Raw genomic sequence first — 24,286 nt, 5'->3', positions numbered from 1 at the left:
GAGATTGCTATTTTGTGAAATTTTTATAATAATATTCTTCAAAGAAACACTTCTGGAACTAGAGTATAGGTCGACTGGATCACAAGCAATAAAGAATCAATCTTGTGAGTTAGACACATACAGAACACTTCATACACACTCTCATTTAATTCTAAATGTCCTATGCAAGATGCGTGTCCTTTCTTAACAAATGAAGAATTTGTAATACAGAAAGGGAGAGCAACTTGTGTATAATCATAGAACTAGTAAATCTTCAAAATAAAAACTTTTAAATTCATCACTGCATAACTGCCGAGGAAATCTTTAAACAGAAGTAACTGTCTTGAGACTTCCCTAGTGGACCAGTGATTAAGAATCTGCCTTTCAATGCAGGGTACTCATGTTTGATCCCTGGTCGGCGAACTAAGAGCCTATATGCCATGGAGCAAACCCATGCATCACAACCACTGAGTCTGCATGCCACAAATACAGAGAAGCCCATTTACTGCAACTAAGACCTGACACAGATTTTAAAAATACATTTTTAAAATACTATCTATAATTTATTTTTAAAAAAGAAGTAAATGTCTTTATAAGTAAAGACTTATACATGACAAACATGATACAAGACCTAAGAACTACACGTGCCTGATAAAAATAAAAAACAATCAAAGAATAAACCAAGAAATATGGTGACTTTATGCACAACTACAAATCTGATTGATACTTTTCTAGTGCTTAATATTATATAGCTTAGAGAAAAAACATTCAAATTAAAGAAAAGATTTAATGATCTATCACATACTACAATGTTGGAATTTTCAAACACTATGACAATTTTCAAACACTATGACATGGAACAACAGACTGGTACAAAATAGGAAAAGGAGTACATCAAGGCTGCATATTGTCACCCTGCTTATTTAACTTATATGCAGAGTACATCATGAGAAACGCTGGGCTGGATGAAGCACAAGCTGGAATCAAGACTGTTGGGAGAAATACTGATAATCTAAGATATGCAGATGACACCACCTTTATGGCAGAAAGTGAAGAATAAGTAAAGAACCTCTTGATGAAAATGAAACAGGAGAGTGAAAAAGTTGGTTTAAAGCTCAACATTCAGAAAACTAAGATCATGGCATCAGGTCCCTTCACTTCATGGCAAATAAATGGGCAAACAATGGGAATAGTGGCTAACTTTATTTTTTGGGGCTCCAAAATCACTGAAGATGGTGATTGCAGCCATGAAATTAAAAGATGCTTACTCCTTGGAAGGAAAGTTATGACCAACCTAGACAGCATATTAAAAAGCAGAGACATTACTTCGTCAACAAAGGTCCATCTAGTCAAGGCTATGGTTTTTCCAGTAGTCATGTATGGATGTGAGAGTTGGACTATAAAGAAAGCTGAGTGCTGAAGGATTGATGCTTTTGAACTATGGTGCTGGAGAAGGCTCTTGAGAGTCCCTTGGACTGCAAGGAGATCCAACCAGTCCATCCTAAGGGAAATCGGTCCTGGGTGTTCATTGGAAGGACTGATGTTGAAGCTGAAACTCCAGTATTTTGGCCACCTGATACGAAGAGCTGACTCATTCAAAAAGACCCTGATGTTGGGAAAGATTGAAGGCAGGAGGAGAAGGGGATAAAAGAGGATGACATGGTTGGATGGCATCACTGACTCAATGGACATGAGTTTGGGTAAACTCCGGGAGTTGGTGATGGACAGGGAGGCCTGGCGTGCTGTGGTTCATGGGGTCACAAAGAGTCGGACATGACTGAACAACTGAACTGATATTGATGACTGCAAGGAGATCCAACTAGTGCATCCTAAAGGAAATCAGTCCTGAATATTCATTGGAAGGACTGATGCTGAAGCTGAAACTCCAATACTTTGGCCACCTGATGCAAAGAACTGACTCATTGGAAAAGACCCTAATGCCGGGAAAGATAGAAGGCAGGGAGAAGGGGACAACAGAGGGTGAGATGGGTGGATGACATCACCAACTCTATGGACATGACTTTGAGTAAGCTCTGGGAGTTGGTGATGGACAGTGAAGCCTAGCATGCTGCTGTCCATGGGGTCACTAAGAGTTGGACACGACTGAGCGACTTCACTTGCACTTTTCACTTTCATGCACTGGAGAAGGAAATGGTAACGCCCTCCAGTGTTCTTGCCTGGAGAATCCCAGGGAAGGCGAAGCCTGGTGGGCTGCCATCTATGGGGTCGCACAGAATCGCACATGACTGAAGCGACTTAGCAGCAGCAGCAGCAGACCATCTTTTCATGTGCTTATTAGTCATCTGTATGTCTTCTTTGGGAAAATGTCTGTTCAAGTCTTTTGCCCATTTTTTTTATTGGCATGTTTGTTTTTATGATATTGAGTTATAAGAGCTGTTTGTATATTTTACATATTAACCCCTTTTCAGTCATATCATTTGCAAATATTTTTTTCCCCATTGCATAAGTTGTATTTATTTTGTCGACAGTTTCCTTTGCTGTGCAAAAGCTTTCAAGTTTAATTAGATCCTGTTTATTTTTGCTTTTATTTCTTTTGCTTTGGGAGACTGAGCTAAGAAATTATTGCAATAATTTACATCAAAGAGTATTTTGCCTGCATTCTCAATATCGTTAATTATTAAAGCAACACAAATCAAAACCACAATGAGGTATCACCTCAGAATTGTCAGAAAGGCCATCATCTCAAAAGTCGTAATAAATACTGGAGAGGATGTGGAGAAAAGGGAAACCTCACACACTGTTGGTAGGAATGTAAATTGATGAAGTCATTATGGATAACAGTATAGTGGTTCCTCAGAAAACTATAAACAGAATTACTATATGATCCAACAAGTCTACTCCTGGGTATATATCTGGAGAAAGCAAAAACAGTAATTTGAAGATACATGCACCCCAGTGTTCACAGAAGCACAATTTACAACAGCCAAGAAAAAGAATTCAGCCGAGTGCCTATCAACAGATGAATGATTAAAGAAGATGTGGTATATATACATAATGGAATATTATTCAGCCATAAAAAAGACTGCATTATTGCCATTTGCAGCAATCTGGATGGACCTAGGTATTATCATACCAAGTAAGCAGAAAGAAAAATGCTATACATCACTCTTCTGTGGAATCTGAAAAATAATACAAATGAATATGTATGCAAACAGAAACAGACTCACAGATACAGAAAACAGACATGGTTACCAAACGGAAGGACAAATTAGGGGTATGGAATTAACAAACTACTATACATAGAATAGATAAGCCACAAGGACTTACAGCATAGCATAGGGAATTATACCCAGTATCTTATAATAAACTGTAGTAGAATATAATCAACAACAACAAAAATGAATCACTACGCTGTATACCAGAAACAACATAATTTTATAAATTAATTGTATCAATACTTCAATTAAAAAATTATCAGTTATTCTTTATTGACTACATCAGAGATACATAACAAAGAGAACAAAAAGGAAACTGAGGGAATAATGCTATGTGGACAAAAATGAAAAGAAACAAACATAAATCCTCACTGCATAAGTCTAGTTTTGTCTTTAAGTACTGCTACCTATGAAGTGCCTCAGTACTGTGCATTGAATCATGTGTGCTAAATAAATGATCATACATTTTGAGTATTGTTTCAGTTTTTCCAAATATAACTATATATGTCAATTTTACATACATTCACATATAAAATAAATATATAAACCCCAGAAAAACAATTTAAATGATATAAAAGGTAGACAGTAAAAATTAAATCTCCCTCTTATCTCTGACCTCTGATATGTAAGCCATCTTTCAAGTAGCAAGGGAGACAATTGTGGGAGAACATTCTTAAGAACATATGAAGGCAAACACAGGTTTAGTTGTGTGAAGAGAATGTGTTAGATGGAAGCCTCCCACCAGAGGACACACTGGCAGATTATACTTTCCCCAGAGTCTACAGCAGTTGTCTGACCCCACATGATCTTTTAGAACCTTGCTACTTTCCATCAACTGACAGTCTATTCCCCTTTCCTTGATCCCAAGTATGACTTTGTGATAGTCTTGACAAATGGAATATGGTGGAGCTGACATTACGTGCCTTTCAAGGCCAGATGAGAAAAGGTAATGTGGCCACACCCTGGTGCTCTCTCTAAGGATGCTTACTTTTTTTTTTTTTTTTTTTTGGATGCTTACTTTTAGAAGGCAGTCACTGTGCTGTGAAGAAGCTCAGGACACAGAGAGGTCACATACAGATGACCATCTAAGGTCTCAGGTAACTGTCATACGAGTGAGCTAGACTTCAAAAAATTTTAGCTTCCAGACTTTGAGTCTTCTAGCTGAGGTCCAACATACACAGCAGCAGGTATAAATCATCTCTGTTGGACCTTTGACTCACAGAATCCCTGAGGATAATAAACATGCCATGAAGTTTTGGGGTAATTTCTTGCACAGCCCTAATAATTCCAACAGGCTGGTTCTATAGAACCCTTCCTTGTCACACAGGCTACTGCTAAACAGCTCTAACCAAAGTGAAAATAAAAACAAAAATTAGGGGAAAATCATCATAGACTGAAATCAATCCATGTATAATACAAATTCAGTTCATTCAGTCACTCAGCCATATTTCAACTCTTTGCGACCCCATGGACTGCTTCCGAAGCTTGTTCAAACTCATGTCCATCAAGTCGGTGATGCAACTGACTCATCATCAACCGTGTCATTCCCTATCATCCCCTTCTCATCCTGCCTTCAGTCTTTCCCAGCATCAGGGTCTTTTCTAAGGAGTCAGGGCTTCGCATCAGGTGGCCAAAGTATTGGAGCTTCAGCATCAGTCCTTCCAAAGAGTATTCAGGACTAATTTCCTTTAGGATTGACTGGTTGGATCTCTTTGCAGTCCAAAGGACTCTCAAGAGTCTTCTCCAACACCACAGTTCAAAAGCATCAATTCTAAGGTGCTCAGCTTTTTTATGGTCCAACTCTCACATCCATACATGACTACTGGAAAAACCATAGCTTGGTCGGTAAAGTAACGTCTCTGCTTTTATAGTACAGATACTATGTATTTTAAAGTTTCTAGTAGAAACATGTTTTTGGTAAACTGATGATAATTTAGGCCATGACGGAGACAGATCTATAGGCCGACTACAGTAAAATGAATGGCCATGAAAACAGAACTTGAAACTAAAGTAACAGTAATGAGCTTATGTCACTCCTATGTCCACAGAGAGAGAGAACTAATAAAGTTCTATCAACTCCTTTAGCACAACATTTTCTCTCAGAAAAATATAAAGGAAAAACTTCGATGAGATGAATATCAAGATGGAAAAAAAAAGCAGGCTTTGGCAACAATGAATATTTTACCTATGATATAAAAATCTTTAGGGAAAGGAATGGCTCCAACAACTAAGGTGTTACAAATCACTCACTGGTAATCTCCAAATCAAACAGTGGTTCTCCTTCCCAGTGAAGAGATGCTGGAGAATCTAGGAACTGTCCACAATGGGGATTTCTGAGACTGACAGGTACTTAATGGACATGAAAGAATAACTAGCAAAGTTTAAGCTCCTCTACTAGTGTGCAGGCTACCATGAACCACTGCACAGACTGTAAGCTGCATAAATAGGGAACTGTTCACATAGATTAAAATATGCAGCATCAATAACAGAAGTGCAAAGCAACTCTGACACTCTGAATGATTCCAGACCTGACACCAAGAGGAATAAATATATTACATATCCAACAGTCAGTTTCTCATATTGTTTCCCATAAGTTTGCTGGTATCCTAAAGTAATGATAGAGAAAGTTCCTAGTAATATACTCAACTCTATTAGAAATGATATTTAACTATACAAAACATATTAAAAAGATCTAAATATAAACATATATAAAATAAATATACTAAACATATATCTTCTTGAAAGAATAAGTAGATAGCATTCTGATTACTACACTGAAAAATATAGAACTATTATCAACTAAAGTACACAACAAGAAAATTATGTCAGATAGGAAATGTAACATAGGCATAGTATGTGGTGAGAACAATTAACGATTCATTCTCTTAGCAACTTTCAACCATGTAACACAGTACTGTTGCCATTATACCCCATGTTGTACATCAGCTCCCCAAAACTTACCTATCTGATAACTGAAAGCTTAACCCAATCTCCCCATCTTGCCCATTTCTTGGCCCTGCCAAAATTATTCTACTCTCTGAGTTCAGGTTTTTTTCAGATTCCACATATAAGTGAAATCACACCATATTTGCCTTTCTCTGTCTGACTGATTTCACTTAGTGTGACATCTATCCATGCTGTTACAAAAGGGAGGAATTCTGAAGATTAATATTCTATATTACGTAAAGATTCCAAAGTCTAGAAATACCTGGCTAACACAGCAGGAAGGAGACCAAAGTGTTATCCTGGAGATGCGGAAATGAGGAATTCCAGTTTCAATATGGACTATGTATTAGGTACTACCGTTTTCATAATGTTAAATTTGGGGATGTGATAATGGCATAGCAGTAATCTATGAGATTCTTAGGCTGCCTTTCTTGGTGGCTCAGATGGTAAAGAATCTGCCTGCCATGTAGGAGACCTGGGTTCCATCCCTGGGTCAGGAAGATCCCCTGAAGAAGGGAGTGGCAACCCACTCCAGTATTCTGCCTGGAGAATTCCACGGACAGAGGAGCCTGGTGAGCCTGATGGGCTGTATGCAGTCCATGGGGTCACAGAGTAGGACTCGACTGAATGACAAACACAATAGGCTCCTGAAACACAGGTAAAGTGTATCACCTACTTTCAGAAGGCTAGGAAAATACAGACAGAAAAAGAAAGATAAAAGAAACAAGCAAAATGTTAACAACAGGTCAATCCAGGAAAAGAGTAGGTGGGTATTCATAATATTATTCTTTCACCTTTCTGTAGGTTTGAAATCATTTAAATTAAAGAAAAAAAAAAAGAGGAATGCCATTGTTCATACTTTCAAACACATTTACAAAAACCTCAGTGGTAAAGAATCCGCCTCCAATGCAAGAGATACAGGAGACGCAGGTTCAATCCATGGGTCGGGAAAATGCCCTGGAAGAGGAAAAGGCAACCCACTCCAGTATTCTTGCTGGAAAAATTTCATGGACAAAGGAGCTTCAAAGGCTACAGTCAGACACAAGTGAACACACACATGCATGCACCCACATACTATTGATGTGCTCCACTAATAATCCACTGCTGGCTTGTCAACCTCTTAATAGACCCTATTTGAATTTAGAATGTGTATTTGACAGTTACAAACCCAAACTAACAAGACTTTCCTCACTGAATAAGGCTTTTCAAACTGTACTATAATTAAACAATTTTAGCTTTAAAACTTAGTATAAATTCAGATTTATAACAAAAATATCAAAATTTAAAAAGACATAAAATACTTACATTAACTTTGAAAGCTTGTACAGTGTTATCCAGAAGAAGGATGTTGCAAACCACCTCTGTATGCTGTCTATCTCGGGCCAACTCTGATGCGCGTACATTGTAGGTTCTGCCAGCAGGCAATCGGAAACGTGAGGTCATTACTGTCCGCACAAGGTCTAAGTTGAAAAAAAAAAAAATTAAATAAAAGGACAGTTGAAGATACAAATTATTTATATAAAAAGATAGAAAGTTATTACATACTTTTCAACAACCAGTTAAAAAGCAGTTACAAATTTTGAAACACCTGGATAGGAATTGTAGGTATAAAAGAAGACACCATCTTTAGCTCATCATCTAAACTAAAATTACAACTGTCTGGAGGAGGAGCTTTATTTTGAACTGTCCATTAAGAAGACAATAAACAAATTGTTGAGGAAGCTATATTCCAACTCAAAATACATAAATTAGGGCGTAGTCAAAAAGAAGGAAGGAGAATATGCTACCCCAGGCAACTGGGCATTACTCACTGACGCAAGCATTAAAAAGATACTGTAGGATGACCACAGGAGGGAAAGTTATTTGACTCTGAGGGGCCTTCCTTTTATTCAAGCTTAAGATATGGGGGGAAAATGGGAGTTTATTAATTGGGATTTTTTAAATATAACGATACGCTTCATCTTCGGAGAAGGCAATGGCACCCCAATCCAGTACTCTTGCCTGGAAAATCCCATGGATGGAGGGGCCTGGTGGGCTGCAGTCCATGGGGTTGCTAGGAGTCAGACACGACTGAGCGACTTCACTTTATTTTTCCCTTTCATGCACTGGAGAAGGAAATGGCAACCCACTCCAGTGTTCTTGCCTGGAGAATCCCAGGGACGGGGGAGCCTGGTGGGCTGCAGTCTATGGGGTCACACAGAGTCAGACTCGACTGAAGCGACTTAGCAGCAGCATACCCTTCATCTTACCTATCTTCAAATTTAAACTAATTCTAACAGAACTATTCTTAGGAAAACAAAAGCAAATTAGAAATCTTAAGACTACAGACCTTTGCTTCTCAATTTTTTAACTTAACAGGGAACAAAAACTGCCTACCAAAAAATGCCCCAAAAAACTGGTATCGTATCATTTTTGGCATGTTATGATGTTAAAAGACAATGAAATGTAGCTTTGAAGTTCTGAAAGAAAATCATATGAAACAGAATTATATTCCCTCAAAATGAGCATTCATGTGAAAGAATAAAGCTAAAGCCATTTTCAGACATTCAAAAATTTGCATTTTAAAATCCATAAAACTTCCCTCTTTCAAAAGACAAATGGATAAAGGAAACAAACTACACTACAAATAAACACAACTCTATAAAATTCTTAAATATGAGTAAGCAATAAGTACTAAGAAATGTAATAAGTAAAAATTAATAATAAAAAGAAATTGCAATTCAAATCAATGGTATTCAATAACTGCTGTTGACATCATACTGCTTATGTCAAAATGATTAAAGCTAGGAGTAAATGTCAATGTTATATATGGATAAAAAATTGTATAGAAGAAAATAGCTTTGGCACGTTGACAGAGAGGGGCTAGCCAAGTAAAATTCACAATTAAAAGACAGTGACTGACTGGGCCTTCGCTGGTGGTCCAGTGGTTAAGCATCTGCCTTCCAGTGCAGAGGAGGTGGGTTTGATAGCCAGTCAGGGAGCTAGATCCCACATGCCTCAGGGCAACTAAGTCCGCTCACCCCAACTAAGACCCAACACAACCAAAAATAAGTAAATAAATATAAAAAATAAAGTGGAAGAATTAATTAAAAAAAAAAAAAAAGACAGTGGCTGTGATTTCCAGTTCCACACTTAAAGAGCTCAGAAGTCTTCATTCTGTCCTAACAAGTAAAAAAAAAAAGGCAGAACAGACTGGAAATCAGCAACCGTTCCTAGATCCATAAGAGAGGACACAGGGCAAACTGCAAAGATTGAAGAGATAGGTAAAAACAAAGAGTCACAGCTTATGGGAGCAGAGATCTGAAGCAGAAACTGCCACAGAAACCAGCATTCAGGTAGGAAAGACTGAATTCGGCTGATAAATTGCTTGAGGCTCAATGTAGATAATTTTAAAAGTTAAAAACTTCAGGGGGTGTGGGTAGGGGTGGGGGGCAGTCATACCAGGACTCACACAATATTGTGAGATACAGCTCCAGCAGCAGTGTGAAGGCTAGTGTGCACTGTCAAGGATAGTGCACACTTGGAGGGGACAGAGTTGGCTTGGACAAGACACTGCACTTGAATAGGGCGAGTGAAACCACTGCTGATACTAATGGAGACAACTGATGGGGAGCTGTATTGAGCTCTGGGTGGCATGCTGTGACCATCCTTGCAAATGACTTGGCCTATACCAGCTCCTCTTGCTCTAGTGTTGTTCCCCTTTGGGATGATAGTTCCATTGCTGAGAGGGGAGAGAGAACACACTTAAAGGGAACAGAACCACCTTGGACCCAGACTCCAAGGCTTTTGCTCCAGCATGTTAGGACATGACTCTGTGCCCAAGAGGGCAGTGACAACCACTAAGCACAGCTCTGGCTCAAACCTGAGAATAGCTCCAGCACCTTCTTCTCCAGTCTCACCTTCTACCAAGATGATAGCTGTGAGTCCACCTTGAGCAAACATGTGACCCGTGCTCACTTCAGCTCCAGCTCTCCTACCAAAGTCACAGGACATCTGCAGAGTGTATAGGGACACTCCCATGTAAATATACGTTCAAGACCAGGACAGATAAATGTGCTTCACCCAATTTCATACACAGAGAGTTTACCAAAATGAGAAGAGAGAAATTTGCCTCAAATGAAAGAACATGAGAGAAAACCCTGGAAAAGAAGAAGGGAAAAAAAAAAAAAAACTATTGAAAGAAATAATTTACTGGATAAAGCATTCATAGTAAGAATGATGCTTGAAACTGGGAAAAGAACAAATGAACACAGTGAGAAATCTTACAAGGAACCAGAAAATATAAAGAATCAGTCAGAGCTGAAGAATACAATAACTGAAATGAAAAATACACTAGAAGGAAATTAACAGCAGAGCAGGTGATACAGGAAAAAGCATAAGCACTCTGAAAGATACAATAATGGAAATTACTCAATCAGAGGAGCAAAACAAAAACAATTTTTTCAAAAATGAGGAAGGAACCTCTAAGACAATATTAAGCATATGCTATCCACATTATAGAGGTCCTGAAGAAGAAAGAGAAAAAAGGGTTGAAAATATTTGATAAAGTTATGGTTGAAGAATTCTTGAACCTAAAGAAGGAAACAAATACCTAGGTACAGGAAGCACAGAATCCCAAAAAGAGAAAACCAAAGAGACCAAGACATATCGTAAGTAAAATGGCAAAAGTTAAAGATAAAGAGGATTGTTAAAGACAAAGAGGATTCTAAAGGCAGCTAGAGAAAAAGAGTCACATACAAAGGAACCCCCAATAAGGTTTTAAGTTGATTTTTCAGCAGAAATTTTGCATGCCAGGAGGGAGTAGCATGATATATTTAAAGTGCAGAAACGGGAATAAACACAACCTAGGATACTCTACCCAGCAAGATTATCATTCAGAATTAAAGAAGAGAGAAGCAAAAACTAAAAGAATTCATCAATACTAAATCAATTATAAAAGAAGTGGTAAAGGGCCTTCTCTAAGTGAAAAAAGATAAAGCTACAAGAAGAATTTATAGGAGAGGAAAAACCCCACTAGAAAAGCCAAATATATAGTAAAGGTTGTGGATCAACTATTTAAATAAGCTATTATGAAGATTAAAAGACAAAAATTATAAAATCAATCATAACTGCAAAGAACTATTCAGGGATAAATATGATGATGTAAAATATGAACTCAAAAACACAAAATGTAGGGAAAGGGAGTTAAAAATGTAGATCTTCTAAAATGTGTTTGAACTTCTGTAACTATCAGTTTAAAACAAGCAGATATAGTTTTATGTCAACACATATGAATCCCATGGTAACCATAAATCAAAAACCTACAATAGATACAGGAAATCAGAATGAAAGGAACACAAGCATACCACTAAATAAAACAAAATCACAATGGAAGAAATTATACTAAGAGAACAGGGAATAACAACTTGCAGAAAACAACAAAAATGTCAAGAAGTATTTATCTAACAATAATCATTTTAAATGTCAACTGACCAAAACTCCAATCAAAAGACATAAGGTGTTGGATAGACCTAGAGAGTGAAGTAAGGCAGAAAGTGACCTACAGAGTGAAGGTCACTGATAAGTCAGAAAGAGAAAAACAAATATAGTATATTAAGGCATATATGTGGAATCTATAAAAATGGTATAGATGACCTTGGGTGCAAATTAGAAACAAACTCACAGACATAGAGAACAAATGCCAAAGGGGAAAGGGGTGGGATGGGAGGAATTGGGAGATTGGGACTGACACATATACACTATCAATACTATGTATAAAATAGATAACAGATGGGAACATACTGCATAGCACAGGAAACTCTACTTAATGCACCGCAGTGCCCTAAATGGGAGGGAAATCCAAAAGGGAGTTGATATATGTATATGTATGGCTGATTCATTCTGCTATATAGTTGATGCTAACACAACATTGCAAAGCAACTATAATGCAATACAAACTACTTTAAATTTTTTTTAAAAAAAGGAAAAAAAGATGAGGTGACTGATTAGATTAAAATGACCCATCTACGTGCTGCTTTTAAGAGACTTGCTGTTGCTGCTGCTAAGTCGTTTCAGTCGTGTCCGACTCTGTGTGACCCCACAGACAGCAGCCCACCAGGCTCCCCCATCCCTGGGATTCTCCAGGCAAGAACACTGGAGTGGGTTGCCATTTCCTTCTCCAATGCATGAAAGTGAAAAGTGAAAGTGAAGTCACTCAGTCGTGTCTAACTCTTAGCGACCCCATGGACTGCAGCCTACCAGGCTCCTCCATCCATGGGATTTTCCAGGCAAGAGTACTGGAGTGGAGTGCCATTGCCTTCTCCGTATAAGAGACTTACTTCAGAGCTAATGACACACAAAGACTGAAAGTGAGGGAATGGAAAAATGTATCCCAAGCAAACAAAATGAAAAGAAAGCTGGGGGAACTAGACTTTAAAATAATCTATAACAAAAAACAAAGAAGGGTATTATATACCGATAAACAGATCAATATAAGTGGATGGAACATTTGTAAACATATATCCACTGGTATAGGAACACCTAAAAGCAAATATTAACAGATATAAATGGAGAAACTGACAATATAATACAATAATAGTAGGGAACATTAATATGCAACTTGCATCAATGGACAGATCAACCAGTCAGAAAACCAGTAAGTAAACAGCCATCTTAAATGACACCTTAGACCAGACTTAATAGATATCTATAGGATATTTCATCTGAAAATAGTGGAATACATATTATTTTCAAGTACACATGGAACATTCTCCATGACAGATCACATTCTAGGCCACAAAATAAGTCCCAACAAATTTAAGAGGACAGAAATTAGAGGAAGCATTTTTTCTGAGCAAAACAGTATTAAACTACAAATCAATTAGAGGGGGAAAAAATGGAAAAACACAAACATGTGGAGACTAAAAAACATGCTATTAAAAAAAACTACTGAGTCAATGAAGAAGTCAAAGAGGAAATCAGAAAATACCTGCAGATGAATAAAAATAAAAACACAACTTTCCAAAATCTACGGCACACAGGAAAAGCAATTCTAAGAAGGAAGTTTAGGGCAAACACCTCAAGAAACAAACAAAAAAAAAACCCTCAAATAAACAACCTAAGTTACTTATAAAAAGAGCAAAATCCAAAGATAGCAGAAGGAAGGAAATAATAAGGATCACAGGAAATAAATAGAGAGCAAAATAAAAATCAATAGAAAATATCAATGACACCAAGAGCCATGTTTTTTAATTTTTTGAAAAGATAAAACTGATAAGTCTTAAGTCAGGCTCACCAAGAAAAAGAGAGCCTAAATAAATAAGAACTGAAACAGGAAAAATTACAACTGACCTCAGAGATACCAAAAAACCATAAGAAAACACTACAGATATTTATATGCCAACAAACTGGACAACCTAGAAGAAATGGATAAATTTCTAAATACAATACAATCTAAATACAATACAATCTCTAAAACATACAATCTTCCAAGACTGAATCAATCCAAACATACCAATCACTAACAGTGAAACAATTAGTTTAAAAACTCCCAGCAAACAAAAGCCCAGGACTGAATGGATTCACAGGAACTCTACCAATCATATAAGAACAACTAATCCCTAGCCATCTCAAAATATCCCAAAAAACTGAAGAGAAGAGAATATGCCTAAATTTATTCCATGAGGATACCATTACCCTGATACCAAAACCAGACAAAGATACTACCAAAAAAAATAATAATAATTACAGGCCAATATCTCTGGTGAATATAGATATAAGAATCTTCAACAAAATATTAGCAAACAGAATTCAACAATACATAAAGAGGATCATATACCATGATCAAGTGAGACTCACTCCTGGGATGCAATGATGGCTCAATTCCCACACATCAATCAGTGTAATACATTAACAAAAAGAAAGGGGGGAAAAAATCACATGATCATCTACAGATACAGAAAGAGCATCTGACAAAATTCAACATCCATTTATGATAAAAACTAATCAAAGTTGGTATAGAGGGAACACACTTCAACATAATAAAGGCTATTATGACAAACCCATAGCTTACAAATTCAATGATGAGGATTCTGGGATTAAGAGATACCAACTACTGTATATAAATAGATAGGCAACAAGGATAGATAATTATAATCTTGTAATAACCTATAATGGAGTATACGCTGCAAATATACTGAATCACTCTGCTGTACACTTGAAACTAACACAAAACTGAAAATCAATTATACATTCATTAAATTTTTTTTCAAAAAAATTAATTTACATATATTGCTTTCTGTGTCCACTATTAGAACCTAGAAGCAAAAATATTCCAATAACACTGAACATACATACTGCCCTATGTACTACTCCCACTAAAAGAAACCAGGCTTTCTTGGGAGAAATGGCTGATTCCAGAACTGGAGCAAAGAAAATACAACGTCAGGCTAAAATATCAATATTTGGTGCCAGTAAGTAAAGAAGTCCTCAAAATCTGATGGGAAAAAATGAAAAACCATGAGAGGAAATTAAAAGGGGCTGCCACCAGTCAAATGAGACAAAATAAGTTTCAAAATAAATAATATGAATAGATAATACTCTGAATAACACAAGAACGCACAGGTCTAAACTGATACTAATTTTTTTTAAGTGAGGGAGGAAAAAACTCTTCTTAGTAAAATAATGTCAAATGATAAATGTTGAATAATGCAAAAAGAAAACTGCCATTTACAACTACCATACCTGATTCAGGCAAGAATCATCAATGAATAATAAAATCACTGGGTGTACTGAGGAACAAGATACACATATAATCACAAAGTATTTTCCCATTGATTCCTTATTAATTACAATGGGGAAAAGGTATCTTTACCATGGAGAAATCTGTCAAATCCCACCTTCATCAAATGATCAAATTTATCCTCACCAAAATTACTGTTACAGGCACCATGATGTTACACACTGAGAACACAGCGCCTATGTAATATTCCTGCAAAAAATGTTTAAGCTGAATCTACTTATGAAAAAAATTAAAACAATCAGACAAATCCAAATTGAGGACACTCTACAAAACAACCCACTAGAGTCTTCAAAACTGTGAAGAGGGTGAGGGAAAAGGGAGACGAAAGAGAGGATATAGAAGGGTGGGGAAGCACTGTAGATTAAGAGATGTAACAACCAAATGCAATGTGCAGTCCTTGATCCAAATATGAATCAGAAAAAAAAGTCATATATGTGTGTGTATATAGATACACACACACACACACACATATTACATATGCACATAATTGAAGAAATCTGAATGTGGAATGTATTTCAGACTATAGTACTGTGTCAGTGCTGAATTCCGTAAGTGTGATCACGTGGTTATACAGAATGTGTTGATTTCTAGAAGATCAATGTTTGCACGCTATAGAATTTTTAGAGGTAAAGTGTTATGATCATGATATCTGAAACCTTCAAATAATTCATAAATTTTTAATATATAAATACAGAAGCAAAGTAGCAAATTGTTAGCAATTGGTGAATCTATATGAATGGTACATGGGTACTCAATATACTATTCTTGCTACTTTTCCCTAAGTTTGAAATATTCCAAAATAAAAAGTTGTGAGGAAAAAGTAAAAGGAAATGCCTTCCAAATTCTGTTTTCACACTTATAGAAAGAAGCAGATACACTAATACCTTTGCTATCCAAAATTATGAAGCAATTAACCACTCACAAAAAGTTATCTGGATAGCTAACAATCCCTTACAGTTATCATTTTCTACAGAATGTTCTCCAATGAACCATATGCTTTACTACAATCTTAATTTCTTATATATGATGCTCTGGATATAACTATAAATTAAAATGTTGGTGTTGTAAGTACTGGACTGAATAACTTAGCTTACTGCTATAATACTGTATTCAGTGAAGGCTCCCTCAGTCCTCTGAACTGAAGCTGGTAATATAAAACTGATTATCTTAGGACAGTGCTATCAAAACTATGAGCTATAATACTAATATTCTGTAGGAGAAAAAAAATCAAATTTAACAATAGTTTTGACCTAAAATTTCTCTATATATTTAATATACCAAACATATCTGCACAGTAATTATTATATAGTAACTTACACAGGAAGCTTATTTAAGAAATGGTATATAGTACAGCAAAAAAGTATCCCAGATAACCATGTACAAACCAATGACCCAAGACGTGAGCACTGGACATGCACACTGATTCACTGATGTACAGGCAGCATTTTCCAAATGTCCTTTCCGTATCTGGGCTTTCCAGGTGGCACTAGTGGTAAAGAGCCTGCCTGCCAATGCAAGAGACGCAAGAGACACGGGTTCAATCCCTGGGTCAGGAAGATCCCTTGGAGGAGAGCATGGCAACTCACTCCAGTATTCTTGCCTGGAGAATCCCATGGACTGAGGAGCCTGGCAGGCTACAGTCCATAGGGTTGCAAAGAGTCAGACATGACTAAAGCAACTTAGCATGCACACATGCTTTGTATATCCTTTATTCAACTGCTACTGACCTGCTAAGACTGAATTACAATATGATATCATTGTGAACTATGAACACAGGAATTGAATTGGAACCATTCTGTGTATCAAATTTACTTCTCTGAGGCTTTTCATTTTCTGTTACTTAATATTTTACATCTCATTATCCTATTTATACATTGTAGCATTTAAAGTACTATGTGCCTGTGTGTCTGTGAGATACAGATACATAAGGGACTAAGGCCCCTAAAGAGTTCCCTAATCCTGTGTCTTCAATACACCTGTTTACTCATGTAAACATGTCAGCAGCCCCAGTTACTAGACACAGCATTAGATGCTAGATACACACACACACACACACACACACACACACACACACACACACACACACACATATCTAGCTCTCTGCCCTCAATGAGCTCACAGTCTAGTTGGGAAAGAGACTTTAAATAACTCAGTGAAACAGTAATACTAAAAAAAGATATAAACAAGTTGTCCCAGTGACTCCAAGAACTACTTCTCTTCTGTCTGTAGCTCATTACCTAAGCACCAGAAACAACTTCAACAGCCACTAGTTCTCTCCCTCTCTTCCCCTCTTCATTTTGTAAATTTCCAAAAATAAAGCCAATCCTTCATAAGTACCAACAGTCAATGAAAAAAAAATTTTCTTGTCTAAAAAGGGCCAGTCATGTAGCCTATGTGGTATCATTTTGGGGGCTCTGGTGTTCCCCTCTTATTCATTCAGCAAAATAAATGAATATTAACTAGGGGTTTAATGTAGAGCATTTTTAGATGGAAAAAAAGAGAGAATGCTGGGCTCTAGACTTTTGATCCTTCCTTTAGAAATCAAGTACTTCAGGAAAGTAGTTTTCTTTGTAACTGACCACAAACAATAGAGTTGATAGCATATAAATGTTTAATGAAATCTTTCGAAGTATAATTTGAAACTCACTGGCTATGAAATCAAATTAGTGGACCAAACACCAATGTTTTTAACAAAATAGAATAGCATAAAAGAGAAGCTATCAAGAGCATGATATAAAAGGTACCTCTTAATTAGGTAAAGTGCAAATAGTTAGAAAACTATTGACTTTACATCTCCTAATACCACCCTACAATCCTATTTATTCTCTCATGTTTTCATGGGTCCTTTCTGTTTGTTGTAAAGAACTGATTATTAGTCTTTCACAAATAAAGTTAGATTAAAAGAGAAAGTCACCTGCAAAGGGGTCAAGACTAAAAAATATCAACTATGGGAAGTAACACTGATTAACAGGCAAGACTGTGGGCTCAGAAATCAGAATGTTTCAAGGCTCAAATCCCTATTACTTTTATGACCTTGATAGCTGCCAAACTGCTGTGCCTCAGTTTCCTCATTTATAAAATGAGCTGCTATGAGGATTAAATGAGATAACAAGAAGCTTTTAGCACAATACCTGACATTCAGAAGTATCTAATAAGTGTTAGCCATATTATCATAATCATTATTAGGTAATAACTCTCTAAATACTAAAAACTGACTTTTAAGAAGAAATTTGGAAACGCACATGGTTTTATTAAAATATTCTAGTTACACCAGAATTAAAACAGTATTATTAAAAGCCTCAGAAACCAATATCCAAGAAACAACAGTAATCCAGTTGAATGGAACACAATTCATCAGAGGAACAGCAACCACTGTAGGTGGAAAGATACTAAAGACTACTGTGGAGGAATCTGCGTTAATTTGGGCAAAGGTCACATAGTCCAGAGGTCAGCAAACTATGGCCCACAGACCAAACCTGTTCACTGTTTTGGGGTCACGAGGTAGGAATGATTTTTACAGATGAACATTCTCAATTGATCCAATGACAGGGGACACTAACTTTGAACTCTACCAAAGGTAAATATTATCCTATAAAGAAGAATTATATTCTTCTCATTATTAGATCAAATACAACAAAATATATTCAATTACTGTATTTTGATTTCACCAATAAAACTCTGGGAAATTTATAAAAAATAAAAGTCTCAAATTAAATGTCTATATGTTAGATAATTAATGTTACTCTTTACTTTCCCCAACCCTTCCCTATTCATATTATCTACTGAATGTCCCATAATTTGCCAGATACAGGGAAGCAACATGACTATATCAACAAATAAGAAGGTAAAAGCTCCTGCCCTTATGAAGCTTCTTTCTAATAAGGAAAGAAAAAAGTTACATGGTAGAAAGCAGAGAATGTTCGAGCAAGCAGAGAGCAATTTTAGATGCAGTACTCAGGGGAGGCATGACTGAGAAGGTCATTTTTGGCAGACTTGAAAGGGAGTGCAAGAGTGAGTCATATGGATACTCTGCCTGGAGCACGTGCCTTGAAATGTGTTCCAGGCAGAAGGAAGAACAGCACGAAGACCTGACGTAGAAGCACACAGGCCTGTCCCCGGAAGAGCAAAGAGGCCAGTGCACGCTGCGAAAAGTAGACAAGGAGAGTAGTCAGAGAGAGAGCAGGAGCTACAGGCACTGTAGGGCTTTGGTGGCTGTGGTAAAAAACCTCAGCTTTTTTACTTCTAAGACAGGACATCAGGCAAAAGAACATAGTCACCTCTCTTACACGACAAGTTCATGAATTTTCAACTTGCTTCTTTTCCTACTGATGTGTTGGATACAAAAACCTTAGACTATGTCATAAGCATGCTACTGCACTAACAGAAAAATCAGTTAATGTCTGTAATATTACAAATTGGCAAGAAAAAAAAATTAAGACCCTATCAGAAAAATGAACAAAAAACTTAATGTTTCCAATATGAAATTAAATCAGTAATTTTTTAAAAAAGCCTAGCTATACTATCACTAAAAAGATATTCTAATTAAAGATATCTTAATTAGGTAAAGTGTAAATAGTTAGAAAATTATTTTAAATACTTAAATTAGTTAAATATTGTTTAACTATTTAAACAAAATAAAACAAACTGTCATTTATCACTGTCTGCTAGGGAAACTGGTAGTAATAAAAACTGCTTCAGGTCTACAATCCTGTATCCGAAACCTCTGGTTTCAAAACACTTTCAAAAGTGTTTTGAATTTCAGAATAGTTAAATTATAAAGAGGTGATATTGCACAGCTACCTTAGATTAAGTAACCTTCTTGGTTGGGTCTGTCTGTATTAGCCACACTGCTATTAAAATTTCTTTGGAAAACCTTAAGAATGTTCACTCTAAGGACTTCCTTGGTGTCCAGTGATTAGGAACTCGCCTTCCAATGCAGGTTCAATACCTGGTCAAGGAACTAATATCTGGGCCCATGCGCCACAGCTAGCGAGAAGCCTGCACGCTGCAACTAAAGAGGCGGACACGCCACAATGCGGAGCTCATGAGCCACAGCTAAGACCTGTCACAGTGAAACAAATATTTTTTTAAAAGAGAATGTTCACTCTATGGGGAATAAATAATGTATAAACACCCTAACATTAGTACAGGTCAAGTATGACTGCCAAATTAATTACAAAAACTTTTGTAGTTCAAAACCATAAAAATAACCAGATGCAAGGTGGGTCACAATATCAGATCACTTGGGGGAACTTTTCCAAACCGCAAAACCCTTTCCACTGAAGATTCCCCATTTCCCTATTAGATTGTGTAGTAAGTCACTGGGACTGACACGAGTATACTACGCAATTTGAAAATTCTTGAAGTTTGTGAAATATTTTATGATACTTCCATTCAACAAGAAGTATCTTAAAAAGAAAACAGAAAAAAAAAAAAATACCAACTTATATTAAAGACTGAAATTTTCCAAATATTAATCTCCTTGTAAAATTCTATTCACTCGAAGAGTTAAAACTGAAAGTGAAAATGTTAGCCACTCAGTTGTATCTGACTCTTTGCAACCCCATGGACTATGTAGCCCACCAGGACTATGTAGCTCCTCTGTCCACGGAATTCTCCAGGCAAGATTACTAGAGAGGATGGACACTCCGTTCTCCACGGGATCTTCCCGACCCAGGGATCGACCCTCAGTCTCCACACTGGAGGCAGATTCTTTACCATCTGAGCCATCAGTAGTCTATATTAACGAGCACGTATCACATTTAAGGCATTGTAAGTACCAGGTAATACCAGTAGAGAGGCTTAAATAGTTAGACAAGAGGCTGACTATGGGTTTAGATTTTACTTTACAAGCAGATGGAAAGGAAATAACAAAATTCTGAGCAGAGGTATCAAGTGGTCAGATGTGCATGTCAGATCACTCTGGTAGTAATACAGAGGATGGATTAAAAGGGCAACACCAATAGCGGAATGCACCTTAAGTAGACTATTATAAAAGTCCAGATAAGATACAATGACCTTTCAAAAAAAATCACCCATAAGTTGTGCCCAAGCATCCTCCTGCCAAGTGGTGATAGGGCTACAAGACAGCACCATGAGGGCAGAAAGGGAAACTGAACAGTGATGATGAGAGGCAATCCAGACAGGCGATAAGAAAGATATCCATTTTAGAGTGCCAGGCAATAGGCAGTGACCCAGGCAAGCGGAGCCCAAGCTGTAGAGAGCAGATAAGCAGGTGGTACCCCAGCCGTCAGAAGCACACATTAGGGAAACATGTCTTACTTCATGGTTCTTGAGAAAAGGCTTACAGCACAGTACAGAGCTCCAGCTATAATACTGGAGTTCACGAATTCAAGAACAGGAGACAGAAAATAGGACAGCAGAAGAAAAGACACAGGTTCAGTACTCAAATTAACCTACTTTCAAAACCTAAATCTGTTATTTTCTAGCTGTGAAGGTCTAGACAACTCAGCTTTTTGAGCCTCAGCTTCTCTATCTATAAAAAGCAGATAACACTACCTATTGCACAGGGTTGGTAGGAGAACGAAATGTGACCTCATACATTAAAACATCTGGTAGAGTTCAAGGAATACTAGTTTTGTCCTTTTCTTCTTATAAAAAGATAAGTTACTGAGTTTTTTCATCTAAGCTACAGAAATAAGGAAGTCTTTTGCTTGGCCACAAGGTCTGAAAGCTTACCCAAAGGGGCACTGTGCTGTTCTTAGCCGTTCAGTCAGGTCCAACTCTTTGCAATCCCACGGACTGGAGCCCTCCAGGCTCCTCTGTTCCTGGGGATTCTCCAGGCAAGAACACTGGAGTGGGTTGCCATGTCCTCCTCCAGGGGATCTTCCCAACTCAGCGCCTGAACCCAGGTCTCCCAAAATGCAGATGGATTCTTTACCATCTGAGCCACCAGGGAAGCCCAAGAATACTGGATTGGGTAGTTGATCCCTTCTTCCGGGGATCTTCCAAAGCCAGGAATCGAGCTGTGGTCTCCTGTGCTGCAAGCTGATTCATTACCAGCTGAGCTACCAAGGAAGCCCAAGGAGGCATTAGAGGACTTCATTCAGGTAAAGAAATTAAGGTTGGTCACTGATGCAAAATGCCTCACAGGAGCTCCAGTCCATACTGAGGTGAAAGTAAATGAGTTACACAAGTAAAAGAATCTAAAAAACTAGAGTAGAGTAAAAGTTTAAATAATTAGGATCAGCTAGCCTAAGAGTGGGAGAAGGCAATGGCACCCCACTCCAGTACTCTTGCCTGGAAAATCCCATGGACGGAGGAGCCTAATGGGCTGCAGTCCATGGGGTCACTAACAGTCGGACACAACTGAGCAACTTCACTTTCACTTCTCACTTTCATGCACTGGAGAAGGAAATGGCAACCCACTCCAGTGTTCTTGCCTGGAGAATCCCAGGGATGGGGGAGCCTGGTGAGCTACCGTCTATGGGGTTGCCCAGAGTCGGACATGACTAAAGCGACTTAGCAGCCTAAGAGTATACCCACACAAAAGAACATGTCACTGTATTTAAATTAGGAAGGAAAAACGTGGGAAGCTCTCTGAATGAGTCAAAGGCTCTCCAAGGTATGTTTTAAATGAAAGAATTACTACATAAAACATTAATATAGTGGGCTACCATCTACATACAAAGGTAGGGGAAAATATTAATTTACATTTGTATTTTATTTCTCTTTGCAAAAATACTGGTAAAATATACAAAAACAAAAGTGGTTACCTATAGAGAGCAGGGTTGGGAGAGACAGAGATAAGAGTAGTATTGAGACTTCTAATTATATGCTTTTTTATATTATTTTGAAATTTGAATGAAGTAGCCATACCTAACAATTGTCTAACAAAAGGGCAATACACGTATTTAATTAATAGCAAAACTAACAATGACCCCTGAATAACTCCAGAACTCACTATAAGATGGCAATCATTTGAAATGGGTGTAGGGAGTTGGCTTAGATGTCTACCAAAGTTCATTCAGGACTTTTTTTTGATAGTAGCTGTTGCTATATAGTTTCTCTTACCTATCTTTCAAATAATTACTACAGTTTCTTTCTTTTAATCCTCCCAAAATATTAAGGTGCATGTAATCTTAAAAAAAAGGTATTTTTTTCAGGAATTCCACGGCGTCCAGTGGTTAGGATTTGGCACTTTCACTGCCAGGACCTGGGTTTGATCCCTGACTGGAGAACTAAGATCCTGCAAGACAAGTGGCACAGCCAAAAAATAAGATATTTTTCTTGATTCTGTTCCCGATTCCTCTATGACCTAAGAGCTCTTCCTTCTTCCCCTCATGACCAAATTTCTTAGTGTCATCTAGTCTACATTCACTGCTATGTCTAGTTTCCTCTATTTACTTTCTCATCACACCCTTCTATTGTAACTCTTCTGCTACAATGAATCTCAAACTTTACTGTACCTTAGAATAACTGTAGCAGCGGCAGCAGCACGGCATTTAAGCAGGTTTCCTGTGTGGTAACCTCCACATTCTTCACCCACCCTTTAAAAACTCTATGCAGTCTGAAAAGAAATCTGCAGAATTGATATTTTTATTCAGTAGCTCACTTGATTCTGATACAGGTGGTCTGCCTGAACACCTGAAAACCAATTAGCTAAGGGCATAATATGCTGTTGTTTAGTCACTAAGTCATGTACAATTATTTTGCAACCCCATGGATTGCAGCACAACAGGCTCTTGTGTCCATGGGATTTCCCAGGCAAGAATACTAGAGTAGATTGCCATTTCCTTCTCCTGATCTTTCCAACCCAGGGATCAAACTTGCATTTCCTGCACTGGGAGGTGGGTTCTTTACCACTGAGTCACCAGGGAAGTCTAGAGTCATAACAACCTTCCCCCAAATTCAAAGCCCTTTGGATCTCATCTCTCTCTCTGTAGCATCTGACACCTTACACTAACTTTTTCTTCCATTACCTTCCCCCACACAACTGGACTCTCCTCTCTTTTCTGAGAGCCCTTATCCTTTACATGATGTTGGAGGGGCCCTCACAGTGGCCTTCGTCCTAACTTTACACACACTTCATAAGTAGTATAAGTCACATCCACTGCTTCAACTACCATCTGTATAACACTAAATTCTCACACTTTGATTTCCCAAGAATTTTCAGGAAGTTGGAGGTTATGCAGTCAGTACAGGAGAAAGAAGATGCTTCAACATCATGCACATTTGAATTCAAAGTATCTGTTATTCACATGGTAATACATCCAAAGTCACATCTTTCTGAATTTCATCATTGTTATCGTATGGGATAACACCTTTAAAACTAGAGATAACACCTTTCTGACAATTTTTGTTTGAATTAAATAAGGGAAATAAAAAGATTAAATGAGAATTTTCCTTCCCTTCCTAGCTCAGACTTGACAGCATGCCCTGTGGA

At 37.4% G+C, this 24,286-nt stretch overlaps 1 protein-coding gene across 9 annotated transcripts in view; it reads right to left on the bottom strand.

Moving 5' to 3' along the window:
- The window catches only part of PTPN4 (protein tyrosine phosphatase non-receptor type 4), a 197,038-nt gene that overhangs the window by 157,719 nt on the left and 15,033 nt on the right, over window positions 1–24,286 (bottom strand). For 7 of the 9 annotated variants that reach the window (XM_055572900.1, XM_055572901.1, XM_055572902.1 and 4 more), the window contains exon 2: window positions 7,407–7,561. In XM_055572900.1, coding sequence (XP_055428875.1) covers window positions 7,407–7,544 — 138 coding nt within the window. In that variant the 5' untranslated portion in view covers window positions 7,545–7,561. Of the gene's footprint in view, window positions 1–6,960; window positions 7,059–7,406; window positions 7,562–24,286 lie in introns of those variants that run through there. The other 2 variants (XM_055572907.1, XM_055572908.1) reach the window with 1 other exon arrangement.

This window comes from Bubalus kerabau, chromosome 3 (genome assembly GCF_029407905.1).
Source record: "Bubalus kerabau isolate K-KA32 ecotype Philippines breed swamp buffalo chromosome 3, PCC_UOA_SB_1v2, whole genome shotgun sequence".
Taxonomy (NCBI): Eukaryota; Metazoa; Chordata; class Mammalia; order Artiodactyla; family Bovidae; genus Bubalus; species Bubalus kerabau.
The sequence above is the reverse complement of the archived record's forward strand: the minus strand, read 5'-3'. Positions and strand labels throughout refer to the sequence as shown.